The sequence below is a fragment of the Neomonachus schauinslandi genome, chromosome 4 (genome assembly GCF_002201575.2).
Source record: "Neomonachus schauinslandi chromosome 4, ASM220157v2, whole genome shotgun sequence".
NCBI lineage: Eukaryota > Metazoa > Chordata > Mammalia > Carnivora > Phocidae > Neomonachus > Neomonachus schauinslandi.
In genome coordinates, this window is record NC_058406.1 from 53,913,768 (window position 1) to 53,929,971 (window position 16,204).

Genomic DNA, 16,204 nt, shown 5'->3' on the forward strand with positions numbered 1-16,204 from the left:
AGGACAAAAATATGTGTCAAATGGTCAATGTAGTAATAAAAGAATGCATTCTGAAATATAATGGTGCTTATCACATACCAGGTTATTGGGTAAATAGTTACTTGTCTCCATCCTTCCAAAGATGACTTTGGAATTAGTTTAGTAGCCCTAAGGGCACATTCCCAAGGGCTGTGAAACCACCTGAATCTGGAAGTTTAATTACCCTATACTGATATACTCAAGAGACTGAACAGGATACTTAGAAATGAAGCAAAAGGACCCCAGAACAAACTTCTCTAGGAAAACAGTCTGCTAATAAGGCAACAAAGGCTTACCCCATCACACAAGAGAGGGTGAACTGCAGAAGAAAGAGGGTGTCAGCCCAGCCTTCAAAATCCATTGCCTGTAATACACAAGAAAGTATCTGATTTTAGAGCAAGCCCTCAAAATCAGCTGTTCTATTCTTCCATCAAAATCCTGGGTACTCACTCCCACCACACATACACATATATACACTTCCCTGCATCGCTCACAGGACAGAGAGTGATGTTTAAGAATTTGATACATATGGAGCTGAACCCAAAAAGCAGTTTCAGAAGGTTTTCTCCTTTCTAAAATGTAATGTGGGGAAGATTTTGTACTTCTCCCTATCGGTACAAAGAAACTGATATTTGCTGGAAGGCAGAAGCCGTATCTGGCTCATCTCAGCAGTTCTCCCGGATGGCTAGTATTAAAAGCTTTCTCAAACATTAAAACATACTTCTTCCCTGTAACATGTGAAAGCTCAAGTGCACCCTCAGTTACACAAATTCAGCTGAGGTCTATCCAGGGAGAATTACTATTTTGAAACAGTTGATAGTAAAAGCAAGGTTTTATTGCTGTTTTAAGACAAAAAGCGAAGGAAGAGAAAAGGTGCATCGATCACCTCATCTCTCATCTAAGAGGGAGGGTTTCTCGATCTCAAGTACATATTTTCTCTTGTAATATCAGTTTAAGCAAATATGAGAAACATTCCACCTTTTATCTTTCTGCCAACCTATCCAGCTTCAGTTCTTGCCACTTCAACATAAACCTCACAGCTGCCAGGCCCCAGCAATATGAGGCTCTTTACCGTTTGTAAAATACAACATGCAGTTTCACACCCACATGCCTTTGCTTGGAATGCCCTTCTCCTCAACATTCTTCTGACTCCTGTTCACTGATCAGACTAAAACTCAAGCAGCCACTATGTGGGGCCTCCCCTAGTAAGAACTCCCCACTCTGGGCCTCAGAAGTACTTCTCTCTGGGACTCTCATCTCTCTGAGTGGCAAGTCTTTCTATACCGTGTCTACCACCAGTGAGCTCCCTGCAGGGAAGACCCACATCCATCTAGCTAAGCAAATTCCTAACACAGCACTTGGCAAACAGTAGACGTTCAATTTGTTTATGGTTCTTTCTTTGTTGAGGCATAATATGTAAAAATTAAAATCAATCACTCTTAAGTGTATAATTCAGTGAGTCTTGACGGATGTAACCACCATTACTTTTTCCCTTTTTCCCTCCTAATCTATATGACTTTTAGTCTCTTGTTTTTACCTTACTGCATAATGACATCCTCTGGTATAATGTTGAATAGAACATTATAGGAGAGCAGCTATTCTCCCCGTATTCTCAATCTCAGTGAAAAGGTATTCAGTCTTTCACCATTAAGTATGTTAGCAATAGATTTTTTTTTTCTTTTTGGTAAAGGTCCTTTATTAGGTTGAGAAATTTTCCTTCTATTTCTGGTTTGCTGAAAATTTTAAACTCATGAATGGGTATCATATTTTATTAAATATATGTTCTCCATTTTTTGACATGGTTCTTCTATTTCTTAATTTCTTATTAATTCATACTAATATGGGAAATTACACTGATTTTCAAATGTTAAACTAACCGTAATTTCTGAGATAAACATAATTTGGTCATACAGTGCCCTTTTTATATATTGCAGGCTTTCTTTTTTTTTTTTTTAACTGTAATTTCCACCCCCCGCCCTTGAAATTTTTTGTCAACTATCGGTACAGGGTATGCTGGCCTCTTAAGGTCAATTGGGAAGTATTCTCTCCTTTTCTATATTCTGAAAGAATTTATGTAGATTGGCATTATTTCTTCCTTAAACAGCTTGTAGAATTATCCAGTAAAGTGAACAAGGCCTGGAGTTTTCCTTTTGAGAAGATTTTTAACTAAAAGTCAATTTCTTTAATAGAGATAGCACTAAACAGTCGAATTGATTAGGGCTAATTATTTAAGTAGAACTATTTAATATTTATTAGAATGTGGCTATTCATGCTATTTTTTTTTTTAAGATTTTATTTATTTGACAGAGGGAGACACAGTGAGAGAGGGAACACAAGCAGGGGGAGTGGGAGAGGGAGAAGCAGGCTTCCTGCTGAGCAGGGAGCCCAATGTGGGGCTCGATCCCAAAACCCTGGGATCAAGACCTGAGCTGAAGGCAGATGCTTACCAACTGAGCCACCCAGGCGCCCCTATCTATTTCTTCTTGAGTGGGCTTTGGTAGTTTGCCTTTTTCAACAATTTGTCCCATTTCATGGACATAGTTTTTCAGTTTATGGCATAATGTTCATAATAATCGATTATCCTTTTAGTAAATGCAAGCTCTGTAAGGATACCACTCTTTCATTCCTAATACTGATAATTTGTGCATTTTCACTTTTTGTCCCTATCAATTGGCAATGGTTGAGCAATTTTATTGATCTTTTATTGACCTCCAGGTTTTAGGGTCATTGCTTTTTCTCTATTGCTTTTCTGTTTTTATTTCATTGATTTCCGCTCTTACCTTCCTCATGTTTCCTTTGGGTTTAACTTGCTCTTACTTTTTCTAGTTTCTTAAGGGAAAGGCTTAGGTCACTGATTTTAGATCTTCTTTTCTAATGTATGCATTTAATTAAGCTATGGATTTCCCTCTAAGCACTCCTTTAGCAGCATCATTTTGCTATGTTGTGTTTTGATTTTCATTCAGGTCTAAATGATTTCTAATTTTCTTCACGATTTTTTCTTTGATCCAGGTGTTATTTAGAGGTATGTTTATTTCCAAAGATTTGAAGGTTTTTCCATATATCTTTATGTTATTAATTTCTAGTTTAATTCAGTTCTGGCCAGGGAACATACTTCCTATGATTTCAATTATTTTAAACTATTAACACTTGTTTTATGGCCCAGAATATAGTTTATCTTGGTAAATGTCCCATGTGCACTTGAAAAGAGTGTTTATTTTGTTGTTGAGTGGAGTGTTCTATAAATGTCCATTAGGTCAAACTGGCTGATGGTGTTCAAGTGTTCTACAGCCTTAATGGCTTTCAGCTTAGTTGTTTTATCAATTACTGAAAGAGGAATGTTAAAATAGCCAACTGTAACTGCCAATAATGTATTTAACCTTTCTGTTTTATCAGTTTCTGCTTCATATATTTTGAGGCTTTCTCATTTAGTACATATATATTCAGGACTGTTATGCCTACTTGATAGAACTCTTTCAGCATTATGAAATGTTCCTCCTTATGGTATAGTTTGTTTAATATAACTTACGGTTTGTTGAGTTTCTTGTATGTGTGGATTTAGTTTTCATCAAATTTGCAAAAAAATCTGCCATTAATTCTTCAAAAATCTTTCCTACCCCCACCCCCTTCTTCAGGATAATAGTTACACGTATGTTAGATCTCTTGATACCACCCCACATGTTACTAGTAATCTGTTCATTTGTTTTCCAGTCTCTTTTTCTCCATGTGCTTCATCTTGGATAGTTTCTATTGCTATTTCTTTAATCCACTGACCTTTTCTTCTGCAGTGTCTAATCTGCTGTTTAATACCATCTGCTTTATTCTTCAATTCAGATTATTATATTTTTCATCCCTAAAAGTTTAATTTGGGTCTTTTTTACATCCTTTTCTCTTCTCATCCTTTCTCTCTCCACAATCCTTTACTACCTATTGTCCAATGTCTGAAAACCATTTTTCATATATATTTGCTATTCTAGTAGGTTAAGGCAGGAAGGTAAATCCTATCCCTGCTATTCCATCATGGCTAAAAGCCAAAGACCAAATTCAATTACTGACTTGAATTATAAACCTCTCTCAAATGATGCTTCCACTAGGAAGCTTTGCACAAAAACCCACATTCACATTAGGCTCTTTCCCGCCAAACTGTCCAAAACACTAAGTGCTACTTTTATCACTGACACTGCATGTATGTGACGAAGTACATGTATGTATGTGACTCTCTGTACCTGTATGTACGTGGTCAGTGATCTATCCAGACACGGTGAATGCCTTCAGGGTTTATCTCCCTGACCACAGTGCTTAACAAAGTGACAGCAAACAGAAAGTGTTCCATAACTCTTTGTTAGAGAATGAAGGATAAAGAATAAAGAATGTTATGCTCTTTCATACCTGTAAACATGGTATGATGAGAAACCATTAAAGCACAATAAAACACAGGCCTAGAACTCAGGAGACCAGCCTCTATCAGCAAGAATATAAATTCCTTGAGAGCAGGAGCAATGTCAAATGTCACTTCTGCCTAGCTCCAAGTGTTTGCAAGTGTTAGGCACAAAAAGCTGAGGTGAATTAAATATCCATGCTCCCTGGTTTAGCATCATTTTCTACAGGCAGATGAGGTGAACTTTACTTTTTAATACACCCACATACCTACCTGTATATGCTACTAAATACATTTCAAGTTTCATATTAAATCTATATAATTTTATATAGATTTATATAATTTTAAATTATCTTAAAATGGTAAAAGTCATTTTACTGGCATACAACTCATCAGTTTTTGCACTGAATTTATTTTTTCTTTCTTTAAAGAGAAAAGGCATAACGCAGCAAACCAGCAGGTGGGCACAAGAAGAGGTATCTTTGAGAGGGTTACCGGCACCCAGCAGGAAAAGCCATGGTACCTAAACAAGCAGCACACCGGGATTCAGAAGCGCAGTATCTTGCACCAGCTCACCACTGTTTCATTACACCAGCCTTAGCTTCTGTGAGGGAGGTTAAACTGGGTGCCTGTTAGTGTTAGATCAGCTTCAAAAGGAGACACCTTACTTCACTCAAGCTGAAACACATAAAAGAAATCTCAGGCCTAAGAACCTTCCTCAACTCTAAATTATCCTCCTTTCCAAGATAAGCTACTCTTTTACCCTAAAGTCACTAAGAGAATAAAGCTGGTGTGATGGACCATAAGAATTCACTGAACCTTAGTTTCTGCATACATAAGAGGAATAATAAGGCCCATCCTACAGAGTTGTTATCAGAATTAAAGACAATATGGATATAATGCCTGACATGAAGAAGGTCCGTCCAGTTCAGTAAGTGATGTCAGTTATTATGTGTAAACATCACTTCTAATTCTTTTTTCTATCAGTGACCTAGGAGTGGAAAGAAATCAGTTATTTGGCAAAGGCCTCAAATAAACCTCTCTTTACACCTGAGCTCCTTTCCTGCCTTAGCTCTAAATATCTCCTCTGCTGTCATGGTACATTTTGACATCTAAGTCCCCAGTCATGTGTCAGGCTCCACAGCTGGCCTGGGGGCACTATGCTGAAGACAGTTTAGTCAGGTTTGCTAATAAACGAAGGAATGACCTATGACTACCTTTATATTTGTGGAATGCTCTGTAGTTTGCAAAATGCTTCTGTATACATCATGTCATTTGATCCCCATGACAGCCCTGTTAGGTAGATAGGCCAGGCCTTCTTATCCCCAGAAGACAAGTGACTTACTTTAGATAACACAGTTAATACATGGTAGTCCTGAGTCTATATACTCCCAAGCCTAAGGCTCTCTACACTGAGCATTAAATTTTATTTAGAAAAATGCCCCAAATATATGATGCACAGTCAGTCCCCTTTGGGAACATAATAACTGTATCTGTAGAATACTAAAATAAATCCCATGAACATGATTCCAATTACTAATAATTCAAAAATAGAAGAACAATTCTCATGGGATTATTTTCCTTTCCTAAATCCTAAGCCTGTTTCTGGAGAAAGCCAGTCTGGCAAAAGCAGCCTATTGCACTCCTCTGCTTTGTCACAGGAATGGACCTCTGGCTGCAAGAGAACAAGCAGCACCCATTTGCAAGCAGAGTTTGACCCAAACAGTACTATTCAGTCCAGTGGAATCTACTCTCCCTATCATAAAGATGGCATAAAAAAACAATCAAAGCTACTGCTTATTAAGAGCCTATTATGTCCTCGGCTCTGAAATGTTAGGTAACTTTCCTAAAATTATCCAGCTACTACGTGTCTGCTCAGCTCTATAACCCATCATCTTTCTATTATTTTTTTCTCCTAGATAGCTTCACATGGCTATTGTTGTTGGATCACGGAGTCAAAAAGTGGGCGTTTGAATTCTAAATCTGCCATTAACTTTCTGTGAGTCCATCATAAAGTCGCTTAACCTCTCTAAGCCTCTGCCTAAATTACAAATATAGACAACAGTCTGCTCCAACTGCCTCTTGTGAGAAATCAATGGAGAGAACGAAATGCAAGCACTTTACACAAAATTCACATACAGAAGAGATTATTATTCACTTAAACTTCCATCACTGTTATCTCTCAGTGACAGATTTGCATGCAAATTTTTCTCTTCCCTAAGAGGGAAAACAGAGGGCACAGTGAACATATATTTTGTTAATCAGGAGGGGGGAAAAAAACATTTAAAGCCAAACTTCTGCCTCTGGAGAAAGCTAATAAAAGAGCCACTGTGAAGAGAAGGACCTGCTTGGTCATTCTGTGTGACACAGAACTAGGTGGGCTCCCTGCCACAAGGCCTGCAATCCTCAATCTTGGCTGAGTGGTAGCTGGATTACAGACTGCACATACAAAGATGTTTAGGCTTTCTGTTTTGAACAAAGTCTCTGGTTCTACAGGTGCTAGTGGTGTAAGGTAATACCACAAGCCAATACACACCACAGACATGAAAAGAATGTGGCATAATCAATGGGCAAATAAATGGGTTATATGGATCTACCACTTCCTAAAACTAGGCATTTGGTTTGAATGAGACTTTCAGTTAATAAAAATATTTGAAAGAAAAAAAAGTTAAATTAAAAAAAAATGTGTTCTCTAGTTGCTTAGGTTAAGGAAATTAAGAAAGGGAGTATCTGAGTAAGATTAGGCACTAACAGCATATAATCAACAACATAATCAATAAAATCTAATCTAGGGATACAGATTTTATCTTACACCAGCTCTAATCAACTGACGCGGCTGTCTGAACCATATTACCTTAGTGAACAGTCTGAGGCTATGTCTAGGCTTAGCAAGGCAGTGCTGGGACTACGCAGCAATGTCTACAATGAGCACAGGGTAACGTAAGCACCAATGCATCACACCTGATTTGCAAGCATGGAATAATTTCAGGGTACACTTGAGTCTTAGATGTAACATTCTCACTCCCAAGAAAATGTGCTAAGCCGAGAGTCACCAACTTAATTGAGATTTGCAATAAAATCCAAAGCACGCATATTTTGTTTACGCGCTTTAATACCTCACAAGTTTTGATACCTGTTTACTATGAAGTCTAAAAATTAACAAATCACTTAGCCTTTAAACTTCATGGTAAAGAAGAAAAAGTGGATGAATGACAGCATTCTATTTGGAAAATTCTTTTCCCAAACCACCACTGAGAAAAAAATTAAAACCTTATCCTAGAAAGTAAACTGCTAGGAAACTTCCTAAGGCAGAAGATAATGTCAGTGGGGCAAATGGCTTCCATGGTTCCCTGCCTACCATGGGACAATCAGACGAGTTCAAGGAGCCAGGGGTCCTGGGTTACCTGCCCTACCCTCTGCACTACCAGAACTACCAGCCACCACATCTGCTCTGCCTCCTCCCGCTGCCTCCACCATCTCGTCTCGCTAGGCTCTGCCACCCGTGTAAAATCTATATATCGCGGCAAAACCACACACTCCAGCTTATTAATAGGGCCATTTCCTTTTATTAGTGAAAAAGGCCTATTCTCAAAGGTAAGAATGGCTAAACACATTACCTTGTCAGTCAAACAACATATAGGGCAAAGAGAAAGCCATTCCTCACTGAAGAGTAACTGATGCAACCCAACTGTTTCACGTATGAGGACACCAACGCCCAGAAAGCAGAAGGGACCGGTCTATGTGCAAAGAATAACTCAGGGTTTGAGAATCAGTCTGTATGGTCTCCAGAGTGACCCAGAAAAGATTAATAACTCTGGACAGGCTAAACCCACAGCCTAAAATTCTTCATTATTTAGTCAGCAATGCTTAGTAAGAGACCCCTCCACGTAGCCCATCCACGCAGCAACTTTTCCTGTAAAACTCACCTGAGCCATGTAATTGAAGCAGTGATATAATGGAGACATTATACAATGTACCAGCGACTACAGCACTGGCCTTGTGAGATCTACAGCAAGGGGTCTGTTCCTCCATCCCTATGTGAGAACACCTAGCAGGGTAGGCTGTCAGAAAGCCAGGTTCCAGTTCCTGTGAATCACTGGCTTTGTGCCGCACACATTCCGTTTTGGAGGCAACAACTGACAAGTTTAAACACAGTCTGTAGTAAGTGACACTCTGGAGAGCCACTCGTCAACTGATGCTTGACCTACCTTTATGCTAACTAGATGTCTTTTATGAACACTGAGCTGGCTTTTAAAGACACCGTTTTTTAAGCAAGAGAATGTTTTAAAATTAGAAGACAGGTTTTAAAAAAACTAAATGTTGTCTATATTGGTTCGTTGGTTTCTGGTAAAGCCAGGACTTTGAGAACGTCTTTAAAAAATTACACATACACACACTCACATACACAGGTTTGGCTTCTCAGAAAGCTTTGCCAAGGACTTGCATTATGTGCTCACTGAGATAAGTTGTTCAATTGGATCCTGCCTTTCAATGTCTATGGTAATTTAGTTTTTTTTCCTTCCTTGGCCTTCAATTCTTGCTTAAAGACTGTGTCAGCCCCATCAACTGCTCTGTAGAACCCCTGCCTCCCTGGGAAGCTGACCTTTCAGAGCCCTCTTACTGGATTCCTGTCCTAACACAGGAAACTTTCCTCTCCTCTGCCTTCTAAAGTTAACAGTGAGATTTTGAGAAAAACAATTGGGACCTGATTTTGCTTCAATTTGCATCCTGGGTCAAGAGTGTGCAACTCTGAATAATGAGAATAAATTAATTTGTCCCGCCACCCCCAGTTATTTTAAACTGGGATTCATCATAGGATAGTCATTATTTATAGAAAAACTTTATCCTTCTCTTACTGTTCCTTTTATAAAATGTAATTTAAAATACATTTACATGGCTCTACAATCAAAAAAAATATAAAAAGGTAAGTAGTGAGAAGTCTCCCTCCCATTCCTGTTCTATACTTACTCTGTTCTCACACACACGCTAACACACTAATTGGTGGTTACTTTATTCGTTTCGTGTATATTCTTCCAGAGTTTCTTTACTAAATAAGCAAATAAAATGTATATGTATATATAGTCTTATATTTCCCTTTCTATTTTATTCAAAATGTAGCATACCATATGCAATTTTACACCGTGCTTTAACATTTTATCTTGCTGATCTTTTCATATAATACATACAGAGCTTCCATGCAAAATGGCTCTGGGTCAAGAAAGCCAGGAGTCCAACAGTTGAGAGCAAGTCCATACACACTGGTATTCAGGAGACAGGGAGCAGCCAGGCTCACACCAACCATCAAAACAGCAACAGCCTCGTCTCCACACTGGCATGCTTTCTGCTCCTAGAAATTCTGTCTCAGCCCAGGAAAGGGCCCTACCTAGAAAACTAACCAAATCAGGTGATACAACCTACTCAGTTTACACATGATGAAGCAGGGTTGGGGAGAAGAAGGGATTTGTCCAAAATCAGACAATGGTCAAGGACGAACTGGATGTTACTCGTTGCTTCATCCAACTGGATGTTGCTTCTGCACTCTGCCCCCAATTTTTCCATTGTACCTCTTATGTCATGAACTTTTAGGGACTCATCATCTCTGCAGAGTAAACTTCAAATTCCTGTATCTAGCACTTGTCCCAACTTAGAAGGAAGCAGGGGATGATGTGTGTGTGGGGGGGGGGAGTGAGAGTAGGAAACCAGGGTTCTAGTGCTGAGCCCTCTCTGGGCCCCGACTTCCCCAACTATGACAGAAGAGACTTGAACCAGATGCTCCATAAGGTCTCTTCGAAGGTCTCCAATGTCTTTGACAGCCACCCTTTATGCATACTGAAGAGGCTGGTCCCCAGGGCTAGGCCTGTGCTCATGATATTAGTTCCACCTAGAATGTACCTTTTGTTTCTCCTCCTCCACATCCTTCAAGGCACCTTGATGTTCCTGGTATTCACCTACTCAGAAAATGCTCCTTGTGAAGAAGCTAAGCACTCCCACCTCAGCATTTAGAACCTGCTCTTCCCTCCAACTAGAGGACTCCTTCCAAAGAGCCACACAAACTGGTCTCAGTCTCAGTTCAATGCCTGCTCAAATGAAACTGATGAAGATGCTTTCTCTTAACCACCTCATCCCAAGCAGCACCTCCCAGTCACTCTCCACCTTGTTCTAGCTCTCCTCGTAGTTCTTATGATACAATTTATGTTTAGTTGATCTCACCCATTGGATTGCAAGCTCCTTTAAACAAGGACATGTCTTTTTTTTTTTTAAATTTAGAACAGCACCTGAGTAAAGCACTCAGTACCCTCAGTAAATATTTGTTGAACAAAAGAAATATAATTATTTGTAAAAGATTAAGTACCAACAAGACCAAGCTGCAGAAACTGCACTTCTAATACTACTCTGACGGCATTTCTCACATTCAGTAGCTTGTTCTGTAAGAAAGCTCTGCATGGAATTCCCAAACAGGGGTAAAAATATAAGTCAGCGAGGCTGCGAATGGCTCTGAGAGTCGTAGTCAGGCAAACAGTAAGAGATCTCTCTGGAGTCCGAATGATTCTAGTTCTGCTCTGCCACTGTGGAACCTTAATCATGTCCTTACCCTCTACAAATCAAATAACAACCTACCTCACAGGTAATACAATGAGGATAAGGGAAAATGATTTATGCGGAAGCATCCTGTCAGGTACAAGGCATCATACCTTATAAGTAAAATCTTCCTAAAGGCCAGAAGTAGCCTCAAATTGTTAATATGGGAACCAGCTTTATTTAATGATAAACTGTCCCACAAAAAAAGTGTCCATTCTTAAAAAAAATACACACACATGCACGTCTACTTATACACATATGTGTCTTAAAGGAAAAGCACAAGTTTAAAAGATACATACTGAAAATGAACCCGATTTACTAGAAAACTCTTACGCAAAATCCTGCCATATACCCCCTCTGTAATATGAAACCCTTTTTGCCAAGACTTCAGACAGGCGGCCTACTGACTACTATGAAGCTGATCTTCCAGTATTACAGAATACCATGAGCCTCTTTGATGTGTCAGGTCACCTGTGGCTTCCACACATTGCTTCTGTGCTGGGTAATAAAAGCAAACCAATCAACTACTTAAGTTGTATCTCTAACAACTCCCAGCACGGGTTAGCATTACTTGTTGCATTTGGTGGATAAGAAAACCAAGCCCTGTCTCTTCTAAAAAGCCAATCTTGATATTCAACCCACACCAATTTCTTCCTAACCTAAACATTTATTGTACTGACTGATGAGCATGCACTTTGGTGCTAGATCTTACACCATCTCTGTAGCATGCCAACATCTCCCTCGTGTGGCAAGGACTATGTCATATTTCTCATATACTCCCAAGAGAACTTAACATATAGCTTTCTTAGCACAATGAAGATGCTGAGAAATACTCATCTGAATTGAACTTAAAATGAAGCAGTATCTTGTCTCCTCAACACACAAGGAATTTAGGAACAGTCAAACAGAATTCTCACTTCCTAAGTTTCAAATGTAATTCATAACCTATCAAAACAACACTGATTATTCGTATCACTTATATTTTAATTTTGTTTGTAGGCAAAGCTCCATGAGGCATTTCATCCTCAACAAGGAGCCAGAATTGACCCACTTCCATTTTACATTCCACGATGCCCCCAAAATACTTCTCCAACAGAACCTGTAACAGTTCATTGCTCTGATATTGACAGGTCTACCCCCCAAGACAACTGTATAGTCCTCAAACACAAGAAAACTATCTAATTCATCTTTTTTTCTTATCACCTGAGCCTAACACAGTGAGACATACAGTAACACTTAACCATTTGAGAATGTCAGAAGGACAGCATGTGAAGGAGAGAATTTTAAGAAAAAAAAGTATTATAAGACTGCCAGCCAAGGTGTCCATCTACACCCCAGTAAATGTTTCATAAGAACAATATTAATTAATAATAAGAGTGAAGATAAACATTTATGTGAAACCAAAAATGCTGACAGGGTTTGATTTCAGAGCAATAAATTCAGCTTCCACTAGTTTATCATCCCAACTTGAAAGTATTTAGGTGAACTCTGTCATTCTTAAAGAAGTATTTCTTCCAAAATAAACCTTTCTTGACCTTTGCTTGGCACTTTTGTTGGAAACAACAAAAAGATTACTCAAATTCTACTCCTCTGCATAAAAAAGAAAAAAGAATAAGAGGAAAATCTAAACCTCATCCTAATATAGATGACAAAGCAACTTTTTTAACTCTGAGTAAACATTCTCAATTATATCGAAGCATTTCAAGTTGAATGTTACTGAACTTTCAAATATGCATGATAATGCTACAACCTGGCAGATAACTTCTAATTAAATGATCACCACTCTGGAATGAAGAAATATCTCCCTTGGTCAATTTTTTCAAGTAGCTACAAGCTACTAGTCAAAGTTTCAAATTAATGAGAACTGCATCTTTGCCAAGTCTGTAAAATATCTAACCACATTAATTCTTCCAACTTTCTCATGTACAGATTGGCCTCAAGATTTGGAACCATCCATGCTGCCATGAGGGGCCTGGTTACTTTACATTACATTCTTGCCCCAAAGCTGAAGAGTAAGAGGTGCTTCCGCCAGAGTCTCCTAGAGGGAGGAAGAACACTGTGGAAAGACCATGGCTTCTGGAGTTAGGCCCGAGTTTAAACCCTGACTGTACCCACCACAGAAAGTATGGCACTGGACAAGGGACTAAGTCTCTCTGAACCCTTATTTCCACATTGGTAAAACAGAGATAATTCAAATTTTCTACAACTGTTCTGGGGACTATGTTATATTACACATATAAAAAGTGACTAGCACACAATAGGGACGCGATAAATGTTAGTTTCTCTTCCTATTTTTTTCACAATCACAAAATACTTACTCAACACTCTTTATTAGTCAGAGCAACAGCTCCATTTCCTACTTTAGAGTCACTTTTAGGTCTGCTGGCAGCCAGGTCACAGTTCATTAAAACATTTACACCTGTTCAAGATGATCTATGCCAGTTTTTTATCTTTTTATTTTTTTTAAAAGATTTTATTTACTTATTTGTCAGAGAGAGAGAGAGCACAACAAGGGAGATGCAGAAGGAGAGGGAGAAGCAGGCTCCCGACTGAGCAGGGAGCCCGATATGGGGCTCCATCCCAGGACCCTGGGATCAAGACCTGAGCCGAAGGCAGACGCTTAACCAACTGAGCCACTCAGGCGTCCCTCTATGCCAGTTTTTTAAAAGAAAGAGCTCTTGATGAATAAAACAAAGCACCTTTATAAGCTTTATAAGGTCTTCTCCTATCTTTGATTGAAGAACAATTTTTTAATAGTCTAACTACTTTCAAAACCTTTTCTTTATTTTGGCTCCCACTGATATGTGGGAATTGTCACTGTCATTAGAGTAAATAACCGACACATTTATGCTGAAGAAACTACTAGCCAGAGGACTCATTAGAAGAAATCTTGTTACAGAAACTTGGCAAAATTCTAGGGTTCCATTCAGTTTGCAAAATTTTGTGAATTCTAACAAAATGGTGTCAATTTTTCTCCTATGAATATGGGTTTGTTTTAAAGAAAAATTCTTGTGTGGATTTATTTGCTACTCTATTCTGCATTTATTTAGCTATCATTTTAGAAAATGAGTAAACTACTATATTAGCTGCCATTTATACAGTTAAGTTACCACATGGTGCTAAATATCTCCTGAGGAAAAAACCCAGCTTGGGATTTAAGCCAGCATGACAAATGTACAATAAAACAGAGAACTTCTAGAAAGCCAAGCATTTGGTTAGGTTTGAAGAACTCTACTAATTCAGAATTTTTTGTTTCTCTAGGATAGTCTGCCACTATTCTTATTTTGCAGTTTAGTAGAAATGTAAAAATTTCCTTCCTCTAGCCTTGTGACACATAAGAGAAGGACACTAGTTGGCATGCACTATTTTTATGTTAATAGCCAAAGCTATTTTGAGCCATTTTAGTACTATCCAATACTTACGCCAAGAAAAAAGGTTAGCATGACATTAGCAAGCTAAAAAAACAAGCTCTCAGTTTTTGGTCACTCAATAAGCACATTACTTTTTAACAACCCCACAGTCTATCTTGTGGATATAAGTAATAATACAGCTCAAAAAATAAGCCATTAAATCATAATTAGAAAGTCTTACCTTTTGCGCATCTCCTGTAAAATATGCCATGGCCAGGGTGGGGAGAATCATGAACAGTGCATTGTAATAGAGGAGACCATATTTTCCCAGCTCCTAGAATAGTAAATAATTAGGTGTTTCATTTGGTTCTAGCAGACAGATATACACAACCCTATACAGAATACCACTCCCACTACACACACACACACACCACTCCCCCATAATATAGACAGCAAATCAGCCAAGTCATAGGTTTTGCAAACATTAAGAAAAAACGTAAGCTTTCAAAAGGAAGAAAAAAAAAAGCAAACATAGAAGACTTTAAATTTGAGATAAATTCATTTGAGTGCTTAAAATCAGAGAAATAAAAATAACATCAACTAGCTACCTCAAGACAGCAAGCAGGAAAGACATTATTTTGAATATATACATGCCTTTCTATATAAACACAATCCTGAAGCCCTTTCCTTTCCAGAACTGAATCAAAAGTCATCAACTCAGTCTTGAACTTTTCAGAACCATAACAAAGTGCCATTTAAGAGAGATAGATGGGTAGGTACCAACACACACACTCATACCTAGACCAACACAAAAAGACATAACTTGCCAGTGAAGTATTTCTGAAAATGTACATGTGAAGTACAATGAAGATTATCTACAATTCCCAAAAGTATGATTCGTTGTGCTCTTGGCTATTGGGAAACAACAAAAGAACCACATACATCTTCAAACGCAGGGAGCCTATGAGAAAGCTGGGTTCACTTTTGATTCACACACTTCTAAGACATTCAGCCAGAAGCAGTCACTTGAAAAAGTAGGCAAGAGTTTGACGGGGGCAGGGTGGGGATAAAGGAGTAGTGAGGATGGGGGCATCATATCTGCCTAACTTCTCTGATGTAAGATGACTGACTGATGTGAAAAGTCAAACTACCCTCTCAAAAGCAGCTTTGAGAAACTGGGAACAAATATCCAACAACAGAAAACTAGTTGGTTAGATGAGGATACAATCATACAATGAAATATTATGCAACCACGAAAAATGTTAAATAATACTGACAAGGAAAGATGTTCAGGAAACTGCACTAAATGAAAAATATAAGTTAGAAAACATTGTAAGTTGCTCTTTCATTTAAAACTGTATACAGTTAAGTGTGCACATACACATGCGCGTGCACACACTTATCCTCCAAAACTGTGCTGCTCACTTGATGGTAGAATTAAGAGAGATTTAGATTTTCTTCTTCTTGCTTTTCTACACCTTCTACTACTTCCATTATAAATATATAGTATCTGTATGATTTCTTTAAAGTTAGAAATTTTTAAAACTCAACAGCTGCATTCAGGTCTGAAATGCAGCACTGTCTTTATGCCACATGACTTAAGCTCAAAGGGCCATGATTTAAGCAGTCCTGAAATCATAGGTAATAAAATTTCTGATTTATTAACAGCATCTCAGCGTGAACATACTGCCTCAGATAAACCAAATAACTGATTGCCAAGGCCACCACAAGCATCAATGAAAAGATGTGCTTCATTTCTAAAGCAGCAAGGAAAAGGCCACAGAAGAACAAAACAACCTTTAACAACAGATGCCCCGTCAGCCAGAGACATGATTATGATCTAGGAAGTAGAGGATGCCTACACACACACACACACACACAC

General features: G+C 38.5%; 1 protein-coding gene across 1 annotated transcript in view; it reads right to left on the reverse strand.

Moving 5' to 3' along the window:
* The window catches only part of SLC35D1 (solute carrier family 35 member D1), a 42,869-nt gene that overhangs the window by 17,471 nt on the left and 9,194 nt on the right, over positions 1 to 16,204 (reverse strand). The window contains exons 8-9 of the mRNA XM_021679974.1: positions 14,564 to 14,656; positions 315 to 382 (exon numbers count right to left, since the gene is read on the reverse strand). Of these exons, the coding sequence (XP_021535649.1) occupies positions 315 to 382; positions 14,564 to 14,656 (161 nt within the window). The remainder of the gene's footprint in view (positions 1 to 314; positions 383 to 14,563; positions 14,657 to 16,204) is intronic.